The sequence below is a fragment of the Octopus bimaculoides genome, chromosome 9 (assembly GCF_001194135.2).
Source record: "Octopus bimaculoides isolate UCB-OBI-ISO-001 chromosome 9, ASM119413v2, whole genome shotgun sequence".
Lineage (NCBI taxonomy): Eukaryota > Metazoa > Mollusca > Cephalopoda > Octopoda > Octopodidae > Octopus > Octopus bimaculoides.
Genome location: NC_068989.1, coordinates 41,460,409 through 41,473,711, shown reverse-complemented (window position 1 = coordinate 41,473,711; position 13,303 = coordinate 41,460,409). Strand labels below are relative to the sequence as shown.

Genomic DNA, 13,303 nt, shown 5'->3' with positions numbered 1-13,303 from the left:
CTCTCACTAACCATTCTTCTATCCATAGTTTCCTCATTGACCACCACATAAGGGATCGGGGGACCCTGTCAGAGGCTTTCTCCATGTCAACGAAAGCCAGGTACAGAGGTCTATCTTTGGCTAGGTATTTCTCCTGCATCTGTCTTACCAGAAATATAGCATCAGTGGATGCTTTTCCCAAACTGCATCTCATCTAATCTGACTCTCTCCCTAATTAGTTAGGCTATGACCCTCTCCATGACCTTCATTATGTGATCCAACAACTTGATACCTCTGTAATTATTTGTATCTAAAGCGTCACCTTTACCTTTGTAGCAGTTGACTATGGTGCTGCTACACCAGGCATTGGGTATGACTCTTTTGTGTATCACCTGGTTAACTATACGGATGACTAGGCTATAACCGACACTGCTAGATATTTTGAGCATCTCTGGGGTGGTTCCTGATGGGCTGGGGGCTTTCCCTGTCTTCATACTCTTAATTGTTTTATCTACCAAGGTACTGTCAATTCGGATACATATGTGTGTGTGTGTGTATGTATGTCCTGACTATAACTTTAAATTACATCCAATAGTGGGACCTTGGTTCAGGAATTCCAGGGTTTTAAGGAGCGTGGAACCACCTCTCAGCCTCTATTGTTCCCAGGTCTACTTTTGCATGTGAATCACTGAAAGTGAAGGACCCCAAGTTCTGTTAAAGAACTCAGAAGTTTGGGCTTCCAACCAGGCCTTCCACAGTACCCTTAAAGCCAGCAACTTTTCAGCAACCTCCCATATATAGTTTTACTCTGTCTCATTTTGAAAATATTTTTCTTCAACCTAGCTTGAACTTTCCCATCAGTTTAGCGAAAGTGGACCAACTTTTGTGAGACTCAACACTGACCTTCAACATTTATGTTTAGGTAAGAACTCTGACTTCATCTTCTCTTCTGTTGCTTGCATGTGTAAGTTCCTCTGAGCCTTCTTTGGAAATGTTTCTAATGGAACTGTTACTTCACTGGTACACTGCTGCTCCACTTGCTGCTGCTGCAGGTAGTGGCAGTGGCAGTGGCTGTTGCTGCTGCTGTTGTTGCCGTTGCTGTTGAGAGGAAACAGAAGTAGGATTTTTACAGCTGGATGCTTTTCCTGTTACCAACCCATAACTGTTTTTCAAAGAAGGGAATAGATATGTTTATTCCAGATGAATTGTAATGCACAGAATTAGCAAATGATCTGCTGAGAGAAAATGTCAACCAATCTCTCAGGCTGTCATCATTTGTACCCAATCATCATTTGTACCCACAGCTTTGATTGAGTACTTTTTATAAACATTTACTCATGCATGCACACACACACACACACACACACATGACAATTTCAAAATTACTGGATAGCTTAAATCTTTAACCCTTTAGCATTCAAACTGGCCATATCAAGTCCAAATATTCTACCTGTTTTGTGTTCAAACTGAGCTGATAAGGCCTTTCACAGCTACCTTGTAGTGTCATTCTAAAAGTAAACAATCACATCTTTGAAATCTGGAAGCTACCAAGTAATGCATGACTAATTCAAAGCAATTTGAATGAATAAACAATACATGCGATGGAGTTATCTGAAAGCTAAAGGGTTTAAGCCCCTGAGAAGGCAATGAGGTCATTATTTTTTTTCTTCAGGTCTAGTAGCAGTCATATTCCACTTAAAGTATTCATATCCTTAATAGTTAGTTCGTTGCTCAAATCCCACTATATTCAACTGAACATTGACCTAATGTTTACATCTCTTCAACACAAATTAATTACTCTTTATTACTTAAAGTTTTCATGTTTGCCACATTAAGTGGGTTTAATACTTTACAGAATAAAGGCAGGGGATGGCAGAAGCATTAGCATGCCAGGCAAAATGCTTAGAGGCATTTTATCTGTCTTTATGTTCTAGGTTCATATGTTGCCAGGGTTTACTTTGCCTTTCTTCCCTTCAGGGTCAATAAAATAAATACCAGTTGAGCCGTGGGGTTGATTTAAACGATTTTATGCCGCCATCAAGATTGCTGGTCTTGTGCCAAAATTTGAAACTAATACTTACCATACCAGCATGGACACCATGTTAAATGATGATGATGACAACGATGACGACTTACTTTATAGATTCTTATTTCTTTACTGCCCACAAGGGGCTACACACAGAGGGGACAAACAAGGACAGACAAACGGATTAAGTCGATTATATCAACCCCAGTGCGTAACTGGTACTTATTTAATCGACCCCGAAAGGATGAAAGGCAAAGTCGACCTCGGCGGAATTTGAACTCAGAACGTAACAGCAAGCGAAATACCGCTAAGCATTTCGCACGTCGCATTAATGTTTCTGCTAGCTCGCCACCTTACTTTATAGATTCTTACCCTTATCTTCAGGATGAATTATATAAAAAATTGTCATTGTACCAAAGACAAAGTGTGGAATAGATAAATTACTTTGGGTAGAATCCTCTGATTCTGATAGAATCTGTTATTAGCTTAAAAAAATATAATTTTTAATTTGGTTCATGGTTTGATTTCTTTTCTCTTTCTTGTTATTTCCAAACAGCACTGGTGCCATCTATTAAAAACAGTAAACGACCCTTGGTAGGGATGGGAAAACATCTTTGTGGTGCTGGAACAGGTAAGGAAATTCTTTTATTTAATCTTTTAATTAAAAAAATTTTTTTTCTATCTGCTGGGTCAGAAAGAAGGAACGGTACTCATGGCATTTGCAGGTCCTTCAAGACTGATTAAGTTGATGTCGTTAACGCTTCATTTGAACCTTTGTAAGTCAACACCTGTGGGAAAGATATGAGCAGGGAGAAAATTCCAAAGGGTTGATGATCTAGAAGGAACAACTGGGTGAAGTAATTAATGCAGGGTTTTGGGATTAATAAGGGTGATGAGAGAAGGTGACACAAGTGAAACAAGGATGCCTGTGTGAAATAATGAGCCCTGCCAGCTCAAAGAAGCAGGAGCCATTATAGCAGCAATGAAAAAGACAGAGAGAGCAGACTGCATCCCTGTGGGCCAGAAGCTGAAGCATGTCTGTGTGTGCTTTTATACCAGTCAGTCCAGTAGCCCTTTTCTAGATGCAGTCTAGTATACCTATATGTACAGGTATACTGTACATGTTTGAATACAAATTATCTATGATATATTTTTGTATGGGTATACACAGTGAAAATATTTAATTTTCATCATGCAAATTATTTTATTAAAATATTTTTTTATTGGATAATATAATGAGTATGTTCATATTGTGTCATATTAGAGGTCAAAAACAATTTTTTGCATAGAGAATTGTTTATGCACAATGTTACATTAAAAAATAACGTATAAAAGCATTCACATTATTAATTTCATTTTTATAACTGTTAGGTAAAACATTTGAACATTTGAAAAATTTGTAGTAAAATATTTTGTGGGTAGAAAGATCCCCCCTCCTAGTCATTGGGGCCCTGTGCTTAAGCATACCTAAGCACAATGGTAAATCTGGCACTAACTGTACATCTGTACATGCAGCAGCAGTATTATCCCAGATGTGATAACAAACTCCATTGTGGGCTTTACCTGAGCTTCATCAAGTGTCAATAATTGTTGGGTACTAAAACATCTTCTGGCTCTAAATAGAAGGGCCAGTTGTTGGGATGTGGTCCTAACTATCCTAAGGATGTGCTTTCATCCTGGGGAGATTGTTAGTGATAGTGTGACCCAACATTAGGAGCAATTGTATGGGCTCTAGTTGAATGCTGTTCATGATTAATGTTGGGTTCTAATAAATAATTAACCAATTTGTTTAGTTTATCTTAGTACCAGGTGAAATAGAATCTAAAAGATATGAGTGCATAGACACATTTTCTATCCAAGGTATAATGAGTTGTACTCCACTGAACTATATTCTAATATGAGTCACTCATTATCATTACCACCATCATCATTTGAAGACTTTTTGAGGCATCATGTAGAGAAGATCAGCAACTATTGCCACTATTTGAAAGTGAAGTGTTTTCTCAATATATATTAAATCAAATTTTATTAATTATTATTTTTTGAATATTTGTCTCATCTGAACAAGCAACATTGCTAATTATGCTCTCGTTAATGTATAGATTATTAATATCAGATATTTTAAATTTCTCTCTAGATTTTGCTTTGAGATGTCTGACTGAATCAAGAGAAAATGGAAAAGAATCTGAAAATAAGTTCTCGTATGTATTTATTCCTTGTAATGATACCATCATGTCCCTTGGACAGTGTGTGTTAAAATAAATAGACCTTCATCACATACATATATGTTCAACCTCATTAATTAGGCTGTGACTACTCTCATTAATTACCTGAAGGCTACACTACCTTCAATAATTAACTAGTGGCTACCATTGCTAGTTAATTAGTGACTATCTTCAGTAATTAACTCATGGTTACTCTCATTAATCAACTGAGAACTAACTGATCTTAGTAATTTATTAGTGTTTACCTTCCTTAATTAACTAGTGGCTACTCTTCTTAATTAACTGGCAACTCACTAACTACCCCCAATAGTTAACTGGTGTCAACTCACACCAATCTAGCCTTTATCTATTCCCTAACCAATCCTCTGTCCAGTGTCTATCACTCCTCTACACAGTCCCTACCTAACCCACTACCTAGCTCTCTGACCTAACTAACTACCTCCAATAGTTAACTGGTGGCAACTCACACCAATCTAGCCTTTATCTATTCCCTAGCCAATCCTCTGTCCAGTGTCTATCACTCCTCTACACAGTCCCTACCTAACCCACTACCTAGCTCTCTGACCTAACTAACTACCCCCAATAGTTAACTGGCGTCCCTATCTAACCCCCTACATAGCTCAACTACTCAGCCCTTACTCTAGCATAGTGTTTCTCAACCATTTTTTACCTATAGATCCCTTTGATTCCTATTGTATTTAGATGGACCCTCCTAGCCATTCAGTGTTTAAAAAAAAACGTATTCTTATGATTAAATATTATTAGTAATTGTATCTAAAAAAAATTCTTAAAATGTTTCGTGTATTGTTGAAGTATAACCAATTTATTGCTGATAAATTTTGACAACAAAATCTTATATGGACATGTGGACCTCAAGGACCATTTGGACCCAGGTTGAGAACCACTGCTCTAACTGTTATTTTTAGCCTTATTAGACTTTTATCTGTTCCTATTCTCCATCATCTCTTCATCATCGTCTTCATCATCATTATCATTTTAACATCCACATGCTGGTTTGGGTCAGGCAAAACTTTGTTGAAGCAGATTTTTCTATGTCAGATGAGCATCCTGTTACTAACCTGCAGCTATTTCTAAGTAAGTTACAATTTCTCCAAGTCCTTCAGACAATGATCAGCTCAGTGGCTTGACATCGACCAATTTTGTATGTCATGGCATTGGTCAACCTGTGTTGATAATAGCAAACACCAGTGATAATGTCCACACAGTGGGAACAAACCCTTAACAACATGGTTCCAAAATGAACATCTTATCACATAACCATGCCTGTGTCTCTTAATGTAGATAGTTGCACACTGCATGTGGCTGTAGACGCTCGCATACAGAAGTGCCAATCAATTAAAGTGGATGGAACATGTGGAAGAGGGAAACCTGAGAAGACATGCAACAATATATCGAAGGCTGATCTCCAGACACTGAGCCTTACAAAGGAGATGACAGAGGACTGAGATATCTGGCACCTTGCTATACTCAAGGAGATCCGTCTGTCACAGCAGAATTGATACTGGTGCTGGTGTCACATAAAAAGCACTCAGTAACTCTGTGGAGTGGCTGGTATAAGGAAAGGTGTCCAGCCATAGAAACCATATCAGAACAAACAATGGAGCATGGTGTGGATCCTGGCCTTTCCAGCCAAACCATTCAACCCATGCCAACATGAAAAACAGATGTTAAATTATGCTGCTACTGATGATGATGATGATGATCATCATCATGATATATTGACTTGACTTTAACCATTCCATATTCTTAAAATTCTTCAATATCTTCTTCATTGTAGACTTGCTGGAATTGTCTTAGCAACATGTTGCCACCACCGCTGTACATGGGTCGCCTATACTGGCAAGAAGTTTTTCAAAGATGTTGGTCTGACTGGAGCTGACTTTCAACTAATGACTAGCATGTCAAGTTGGGCAACATGTGTATGGAAAGGATGGAGAGAAACACAAACCCCTGGAGCAGAAACAGCTACCAAGAACAATGGTAAAAATTTCACCTAACATCTTACCTCCCACCTCATCTATATTTAATATATCTTATATATATCTTAATGTATAGAATGTTATGTTATTCTTTCCTCCTTTTATGGACTCCAGTCCATTGGACTGTGGCCATGCTGGGGCACCATCTTCTACATCAGTGGTTCTCAAACTTTTATAGCTCAGTAGTCCCTTTCACTGAATGGCATTATATAACTTTCCCCCTTCTGGTGTTTTACAAAAAAAAATTCCCTAACTGATTACTTTTAACCAGACAGAAGCAAATTTTGCACAATATGTTTTTTTATCCATATATTCTTATACTATCCCATCCAGTATGCACCTTGTTTTAGCTATTTGTGTGGATAAATTCATCTTATGTTGAATTTTTATGAAATATACAATAGAAGATGATTTATATGATGAAATTATACTGAACCTTAACACATAATTGGTTCCTGTTTTCTGTACATACAATGTGATTCTTTCAGTTTCCAACTACCAAATCCACTCACAAGGCTTTGGTCAAGCCAGGGCTATAGTAGAACACATTTACTCATGGTGCTATATACTGGGACTGAACTCAAAACCATGTGGTTGGGAAGCAAACTTCTTATCCACACAACTATGCTTGTGCAGTTTCCATTTCATGTTCCTCTCATGGGGCATTGGATTAACTTGAGACTATGGCAGAAGACACTATCCATGGTACCATGCAGTAGGACCAAACCCAGAACTACATGGTCTTGAAAAGAACTCATTAATTATTCAACCGTACTAGAACTTTAAGAGAAATCTGGTGGTGTTTGTACCATTAAGGTGGTCTTGAAGCTTTTTCTTCATTGTCTAGGTCAGTAGGTCAGTGGTACTTAACCATTTTTTGCCTGTGAACCCTTTCAATTCCTATTTTACTCTATTGGACCCCCATAGTTTTTTGAAGTTTAAACAAACCCCATCAAATTTTATAATTAAACATTTGTAGGAATTTTATAAAAAAATGTTGAAATATTTTGTGAATTGTAGAAGTATAACTGATTTATTGGGCATAGTTTTTAACAGCAAAATCTTATATGGACCCCCAAGTGTCATTTGGACACTGGTTTAGAATCACTAGCCTAGGTTTTGGCTCCATAGAAAAGAATGCTCTTGACAAATTCCCTGAAGCAAACCCGGCCTTGTTGATTTTATATCACTTGATTGCCAGATCTAATTTGGCACATTAGAGACAAATTCTAGCAAGAAAAGTTAGACTAGATGCCTGTATTAGAGACATGACTGAATAGATTTAGTAAGATGTGAAGTTATCTGTTTGTGCTGAGTTGTTTAGCATGTGAACCACATTGCTATTGAGTCTTTGTGTGATAAATATGCCATGTTCATTCCTTGAACTTCAATGTTTCAGATGAAGATGAACATGTATGTCTAAAGGAAACCTTAGACAACATGGAACCAAATGACACAGATCCAAAAATGTCAAAGAGGTTGAAGATAGAAGAGGAAGAAAAAGAAGAACACAGTGTGGCTGAGGTTGATGTCAGAGCAAAGTAGGTTATTTTCTACTGCACTGTGTGTGTGTGTGTGTGTGTCTAAATTTGAGTGTATGTGGGAATGGATATGGAAGAGAGAAAAACAGAGTATGTAAAGGTTCTTTAGTCGAATAAGCCTTTAAAAGCCAGAGTATAGCTCCAGGTTCAAGGTATGATGTGGATGAGGGATAATTTCACAAGTGGTACCGAAAAGTTCCTAGCTTTAAGGGTATCACAAAAGACCTGGTTGGAAGCTCAACCTTCTGAGTTCTTTTACAGGGCTTAGCAAAATGGAAGGACCACTACAATAAGTGTATGAGTCTGAGAGAGGAATATATTGAATAAACTCATAATATAACTGATCCTTCTGTATATTCTTTTACCCAAAGCCAGGAACTTTTCAGCACCCCTTTGTGTGACAGACAACACTCTCTGTTACCTGTTGCTAACAGTTAGTTGAACTGACACAGTATATCATGTTGGTCTGTCACAGGTAACATTCCCATATTATCTGGTATCTATTTCTGACAGTTAGATGAACTGAGACAATTTAGAATGTTGATCTGTTATAGATAACATTCCTTGGTGATTGAGTACCTATTTCTGGTACTTAGGTGGACTGGGTGACTGTTGAATAATAAAGTGTCAGTCCAGGTAGACAGATACATCTGCACTGGATTAAAACTCACAATCTGTGTGTTGATAATCCACCAGCTAATTTATCAAATCATTTTGTCTCAAGAATAAAACGATACAGGAAATAGTGATTGTGCATATATAGAACAGAGAGGAAAATATGGTAATAAAGTTAGTATCTCTGTCTGTCTGTCTACCTGTCTCTCTCTCTCTCTTTCTGTCTACCTGTCTCTCTCTCTTTCTGTCTGTCTGTCTCTCTCTATCTCTCTGTTGCTCTTCCTTCCCTCACACACACAATTTCTCTCCCTCTTTCTCATTGTCATTCATCTTCTTTCTCTCTCTCTCATGTCCCCTGTCCCTCACCCTTTATCCTTTCCCTCCCTCCCTCTTTCTTTCACACTCTTTTTCTGTCACTGTCACACATCCTCTTCCCCCTCTCTTATATTCCTTTGTCCCTCACCCATTCATCCTCTCACTCTCCTTGTCTCTTAACTTTCATTCTCTCTCTCTCTCTCTGTCACTCATCCGTTTTCCCCCTTCTTATATTCCCCTGCTCCTCACCCATTTATCCTCTCACTCTCCCTCTTTCTTTCACTCACTCTCTCCCTCCCTCCCCCTCTATCACACACCCTCTCATATTTGTATGTGTTTCTATTTAATCATCAACAGCTTCAATATTCCAATAGAACAACGAGAGTTAATTGGCCAGAAATGCAAACAACTTATTGACTATGGAAGATTACTTTATCTGAAGGAGAAGAATTTAGATGTGAAAATGAAGGAATACATTGACGCCACGATGACACCTGAAAACATTGTTCTTCTTGCTAAAAGCAAGCAGTAGCACCCTTTCTCAAGGAAATTGCCTATAATTGAAGCTACTGGGAATTATCAGTCCACACATACTGCACTTTTGACATTTTCGCAATCAACTTCATCTTCGCTGCTTCAAATGAAACACTTTTTGTTTCATTTCATTTTCTTTTATTTACTCTCTGTTATTTTTTCTTTTTTTCTCCTTTGAATAATTGAGGCCACATAGCTTTACTGAAAATATCATCTCCAAAGAGGTTTGATGGAAATTTTATTGTTTTTCAGTTTTTATTTTATTATTAAAAAAAGGGGGGAAAAAAAAATTGCTACGATTCTTTGTTCAAAGGGAGAAGAATTAAAAGAGCTCAAATTAAAACCTAACCTAACCCAATACAATTTCTCTGTTGTTCTTTGTTCCTTTGTTGACTTTTCTTTCTTTTAATTTCTGGAGTCTTCATGGTTTACAATTCAGAGCCACTAACTCAAATGTTTCCAGCCTTTGAAGTGGTAAATATTTAATGGTTACACACAAATATGTCAACTACTTCAGGGGATTGTACATACAGACAGAATTTACAAACCCTCAGACATAGATATTATACAAAGCTGAGTCAAAAGTTTTTCTGTATTTCAAGCTGTAATTGATATTGATTTCAAATTTTGACACAAGGCCAGCAATTTCAGGAGATGAGTTAAGTCAATTACATTGACCTCAGTGCTCAGCTGGTACCTATTTTATCGACCCCAAAAGAATGAAAGGCAAAGTCAACCACGGTGACATTTAAACTCAGAATGTAAAGAAGGACAAAATACCACTAAGCAGTTTGCCTGGCATGCTAATGCAGGGGTTTTCAAACTTTTTGACTTGCGGACCCCTTTATATTTCAGGCTTTACCTATTTATACATAAATATTTACTTAAAATAACATATATTTTTACATTTATTTATTTAACAGTATTTAACAAATAGGTTTATTGTCAATTAAAAGATTTCGATTATAAAACATATATAAAATCAAATTGCCCATAAAAAGCATTTGCTGTCTATGGACCCCCTGTCTTGTCCTTGCGGACCCCCTGTGGTCTGCAGACCACAGTTTGAAAACCCCTGTGCTAATGTTTCTGCCAGCTTGCTACCTTTGCTTTGATTAATATTTCAAACAAATTATGCTTGAAAGGCGTTTATTCATCAAAATATACCCCCATTATATGCTATTGTCTGTTACTATCATTGTGCCAGAGCTCAATTCCACACTTATACCATTTGGCTGGTTTAGAGGCAAAAAAACTCCCTGCACCTCTTTTCAATCTCCGCATTTTTGAACCTCTGCCTGTGCAGGAAATGAGCCATGGCTCAGAAAATATGGTACTCTGATGGTGCAAGTACTGGACTGTAGACAGGGTAAGGCAGCACTTCTAGCCTCTCAAGTACCTCAAGTTTGCACTTGGTCACATTGGCAGTGTGTGCAGGGACATTGTCATGCTGTAGGAGGGTGTGTCTTTGATTGACCAATGCTGGGTAACAGGCTTTCAAAGCATCATATATACTCATCCCAGTTGTTGAGCCTAAAGGTTAGTATTCACAGCATGACCATCTGGGACTAGCTTGAAGTGCAACACCCACTCAAAATTTTACCAAACATTCAACATGACCTTCTGTTCAAACTAATCTTGTTTGATAACAGGTTCTGAAGCCTAGTTAGAAAGAAACCACTGATTTCTTTTATTAGGATTAAGAAAATAGATCTATTTTTCATCCCTAGTTACAATTCAACATCAAAAATGGGCATCTTGAGGGTCTGCCAGCAGTTGTTTACAAATGTTCACATGTTATTGAGCCTAGTCACTGGGCAGTTTATGAGGAACTTCTCAACAGCATCTGTTCACGAGGCCAAGCTAATGAAAATGCCAATTGATGATGCTTTGTGAAGGGAAAAACTCTGCTGACAAGGTACAAATGCTTGTGCTTGGCTGTTGTTCAGCCATTTCAAGCAAGGCATCATCTTCCACAAAGTCTCCCTGACTTTGGTTTGTCTACAAAGCTGGTATCACCTTCCTTGAAGTATCTGAATCAGTTTTGTGCTACACATTCATTAACACTTTCTGGACCTTCCACATCAACAATTTCTTTTGCTGCTGCACTTGCACTCAGTCCTTTTTTTTTTCATAGATAGCATAAAATAGCTTTGCAATTTTTTTTCACCACTCTTTATTAAAGCTGTAAAATAAAGCATAAATAATTAATGTTTATATGTTATATATGAAAATAAAGAATACACAATTAATGTTTGTTTATTTTATATAAAAGTAAAGAATGAAACAATTCAGCAACGATTGGACAAGTTGTATCAAATTAATGATAGACATGATGGTACAAGTTGCCAAAAGTCATCAGCAAAAGTACAAAATTTTGACTTATGGTATATTTCACAGATGGTATAAGCATGGCTGTATGGTTAAGAACTTTGCTTTATAATGAGCTGGTTCCTGGTTTGATCGCGCTTAGCAGTACTTCAGGTAAGGGTCTTCTACCATAGCTTCAAACCACTACAACGCTTTGGAGGTAAAAATTGTGCAAAAGACAAATACTTATAAACCATTGCGTTGTTTTCTAAATACTCATGACTGTTTGATGATTGGTTACATGAAACTCTGAATAAATAATTTGTGAAGTCTTTTCAGATTGAACCTTAGACTACATAGTTAAGGTGCAAGCTTCCTCACCACACAGATAATTATAGCCATATTTGTGCCTTTATACATATACATACCTACATATATAGAAAGAAATGTGTTTATGTGTGTGTGTGTGTGTATGTATATATATGTATATATCATCATCATCATCATTTAACATCTGTTTTCCATGCTGGCATGACTTGGCTAATTGGATTGGAGGTGTCCAGACTCCAATTGTCTGTTGTAGCATGCTTTCTATGGCTGGATGCCCTTCCTAATGCCAATACATAAGTGCAGGTATAGCTGTGTGGTTTCAGACCCACTGCATGGCACCTTGGTTGGCCTTTACTAGAATCCCTGGACAATTAATGCCTCATGAGGGAATTTGATAGAAATTGTGCAGATCCATATTATGTATGTATGTTTATACACACACACACACACACACACACACACACACACACACTCACATATATGTGAATGTTAATATTCCATGTCATCACCACTTGAATGAACTGGCAGTAATGTTGACCATAAATAGCAGCTACAATGTGCTAAAGATGTGTCCAAACTGAGCTAATCAGGATTTCACAGTTGAGGTTAGCTGTAGGAAGGGATCATACAAGTATCAAAACAAGTATTCAAACAATAGGAAAACATCTGAATTAGTCATATTGATATGGAAATATGGATAATAATAATAATAGTGGCAGTTTCTCAAGTCCAAGGAAGTCAACAGATGTGTGCATGAAAATACTATAGAGGGAAAACCTTAGAACAGAAGCAGTTCCAATCTCTTGACCTTGGATGTCAGGCTTAACTGGTATGAAGATCATTATGAATGGTGGCCTCTCCGGCTGTTGGAGGCGCCAACCAATAGATTGGCGAAGTCCTCATCATTGTCCACTTTAGGGACTCCAGCTCTGGATTGCTTCTCTGGGTCAACCCTCATAGCTTTTCCCTTAGCTGAGTGTAGCTGCAAAGTAGTAGAGGTTTAAAGTCAGAGTTTTCCTTATCCTAGGTGAGCAGTTGGCCAGGAATGATGAGCCCCCATCTGCCTTTGCCCCTTCTCTCATTACTAAAGAACATTTCTGTTATGTGAAGGTTGGGAGCTGGACTGGGTTGACAAGCTATTTGTGACACAAGCTGGATCTTTCCTTCCTTCCACAGCCACCAATCTCATTGCTTCCTCCCACAACATTCATATGGTCAACCAACACCTCTGGCTGATTCATTGTTTCCACCAGCAACTACCCTATTAAACTCATCTCAAAATGTCTTTGGAGCTTATAGATATAAAACAATAAAACAAGCAAAATACAAATATAGTAATCCCTTGAATATTCCATAACCCCGCCACGATGGGTGAAAATCCACAAAGTAGAAACAGCACTGTATATTTTTTTATTATTTTTATAATTT

General features: G+C 37.6%; 1 protein-coding gene across 2 annotated transcripts in view; it reads left to right on the top strand.

Moving 5' to 3' along the window:
* Window positions 1-9,600, top strand: part of LOC106872555 (tRNA:m(4)X modification enzyme TRM13 homolog) — a 51,195-nt gene extending 41,595 nt beyond the window's left edge. Inside the window, exons 9-14 of one of the 2 annotated variants that reach the window (XR_008264890.1) lie at window positions 823-901; window positions 2,562-2,636; window positions 4,143-4,206; window positions 6,029-6,231; window positions 6,719-7,077; window positions 7,630-7,765. Coding sequence is in view for 1 of the 2 variants with exons in the window: in XM_014919582.2 (XP_014775068.1) it covers window positions 823-901; window positions 2,562-2,636; window positions 4,143-4,206; window positions 6,029-6,231; window positions 7,630-7,771; window positions 9,059-9,233 (738 nt within the window). In the remaining variant the exon portion in view is untranslated. Of the gene's footprint in view, window positions 1-822; window positions 902-2,561; window positions 2,637-4,142; window positions 4,207-6,028; window positions 6,232-6,718; window positions 7,078-7,629; window positions 7,772-9,058 lie in introns of those variants that run through there. The other variant, XM_014919582.2, reaches the window with a different exon arrangement.
* Window positions 9,601-13,303: the final 3,703 nt, after the last annotated feature.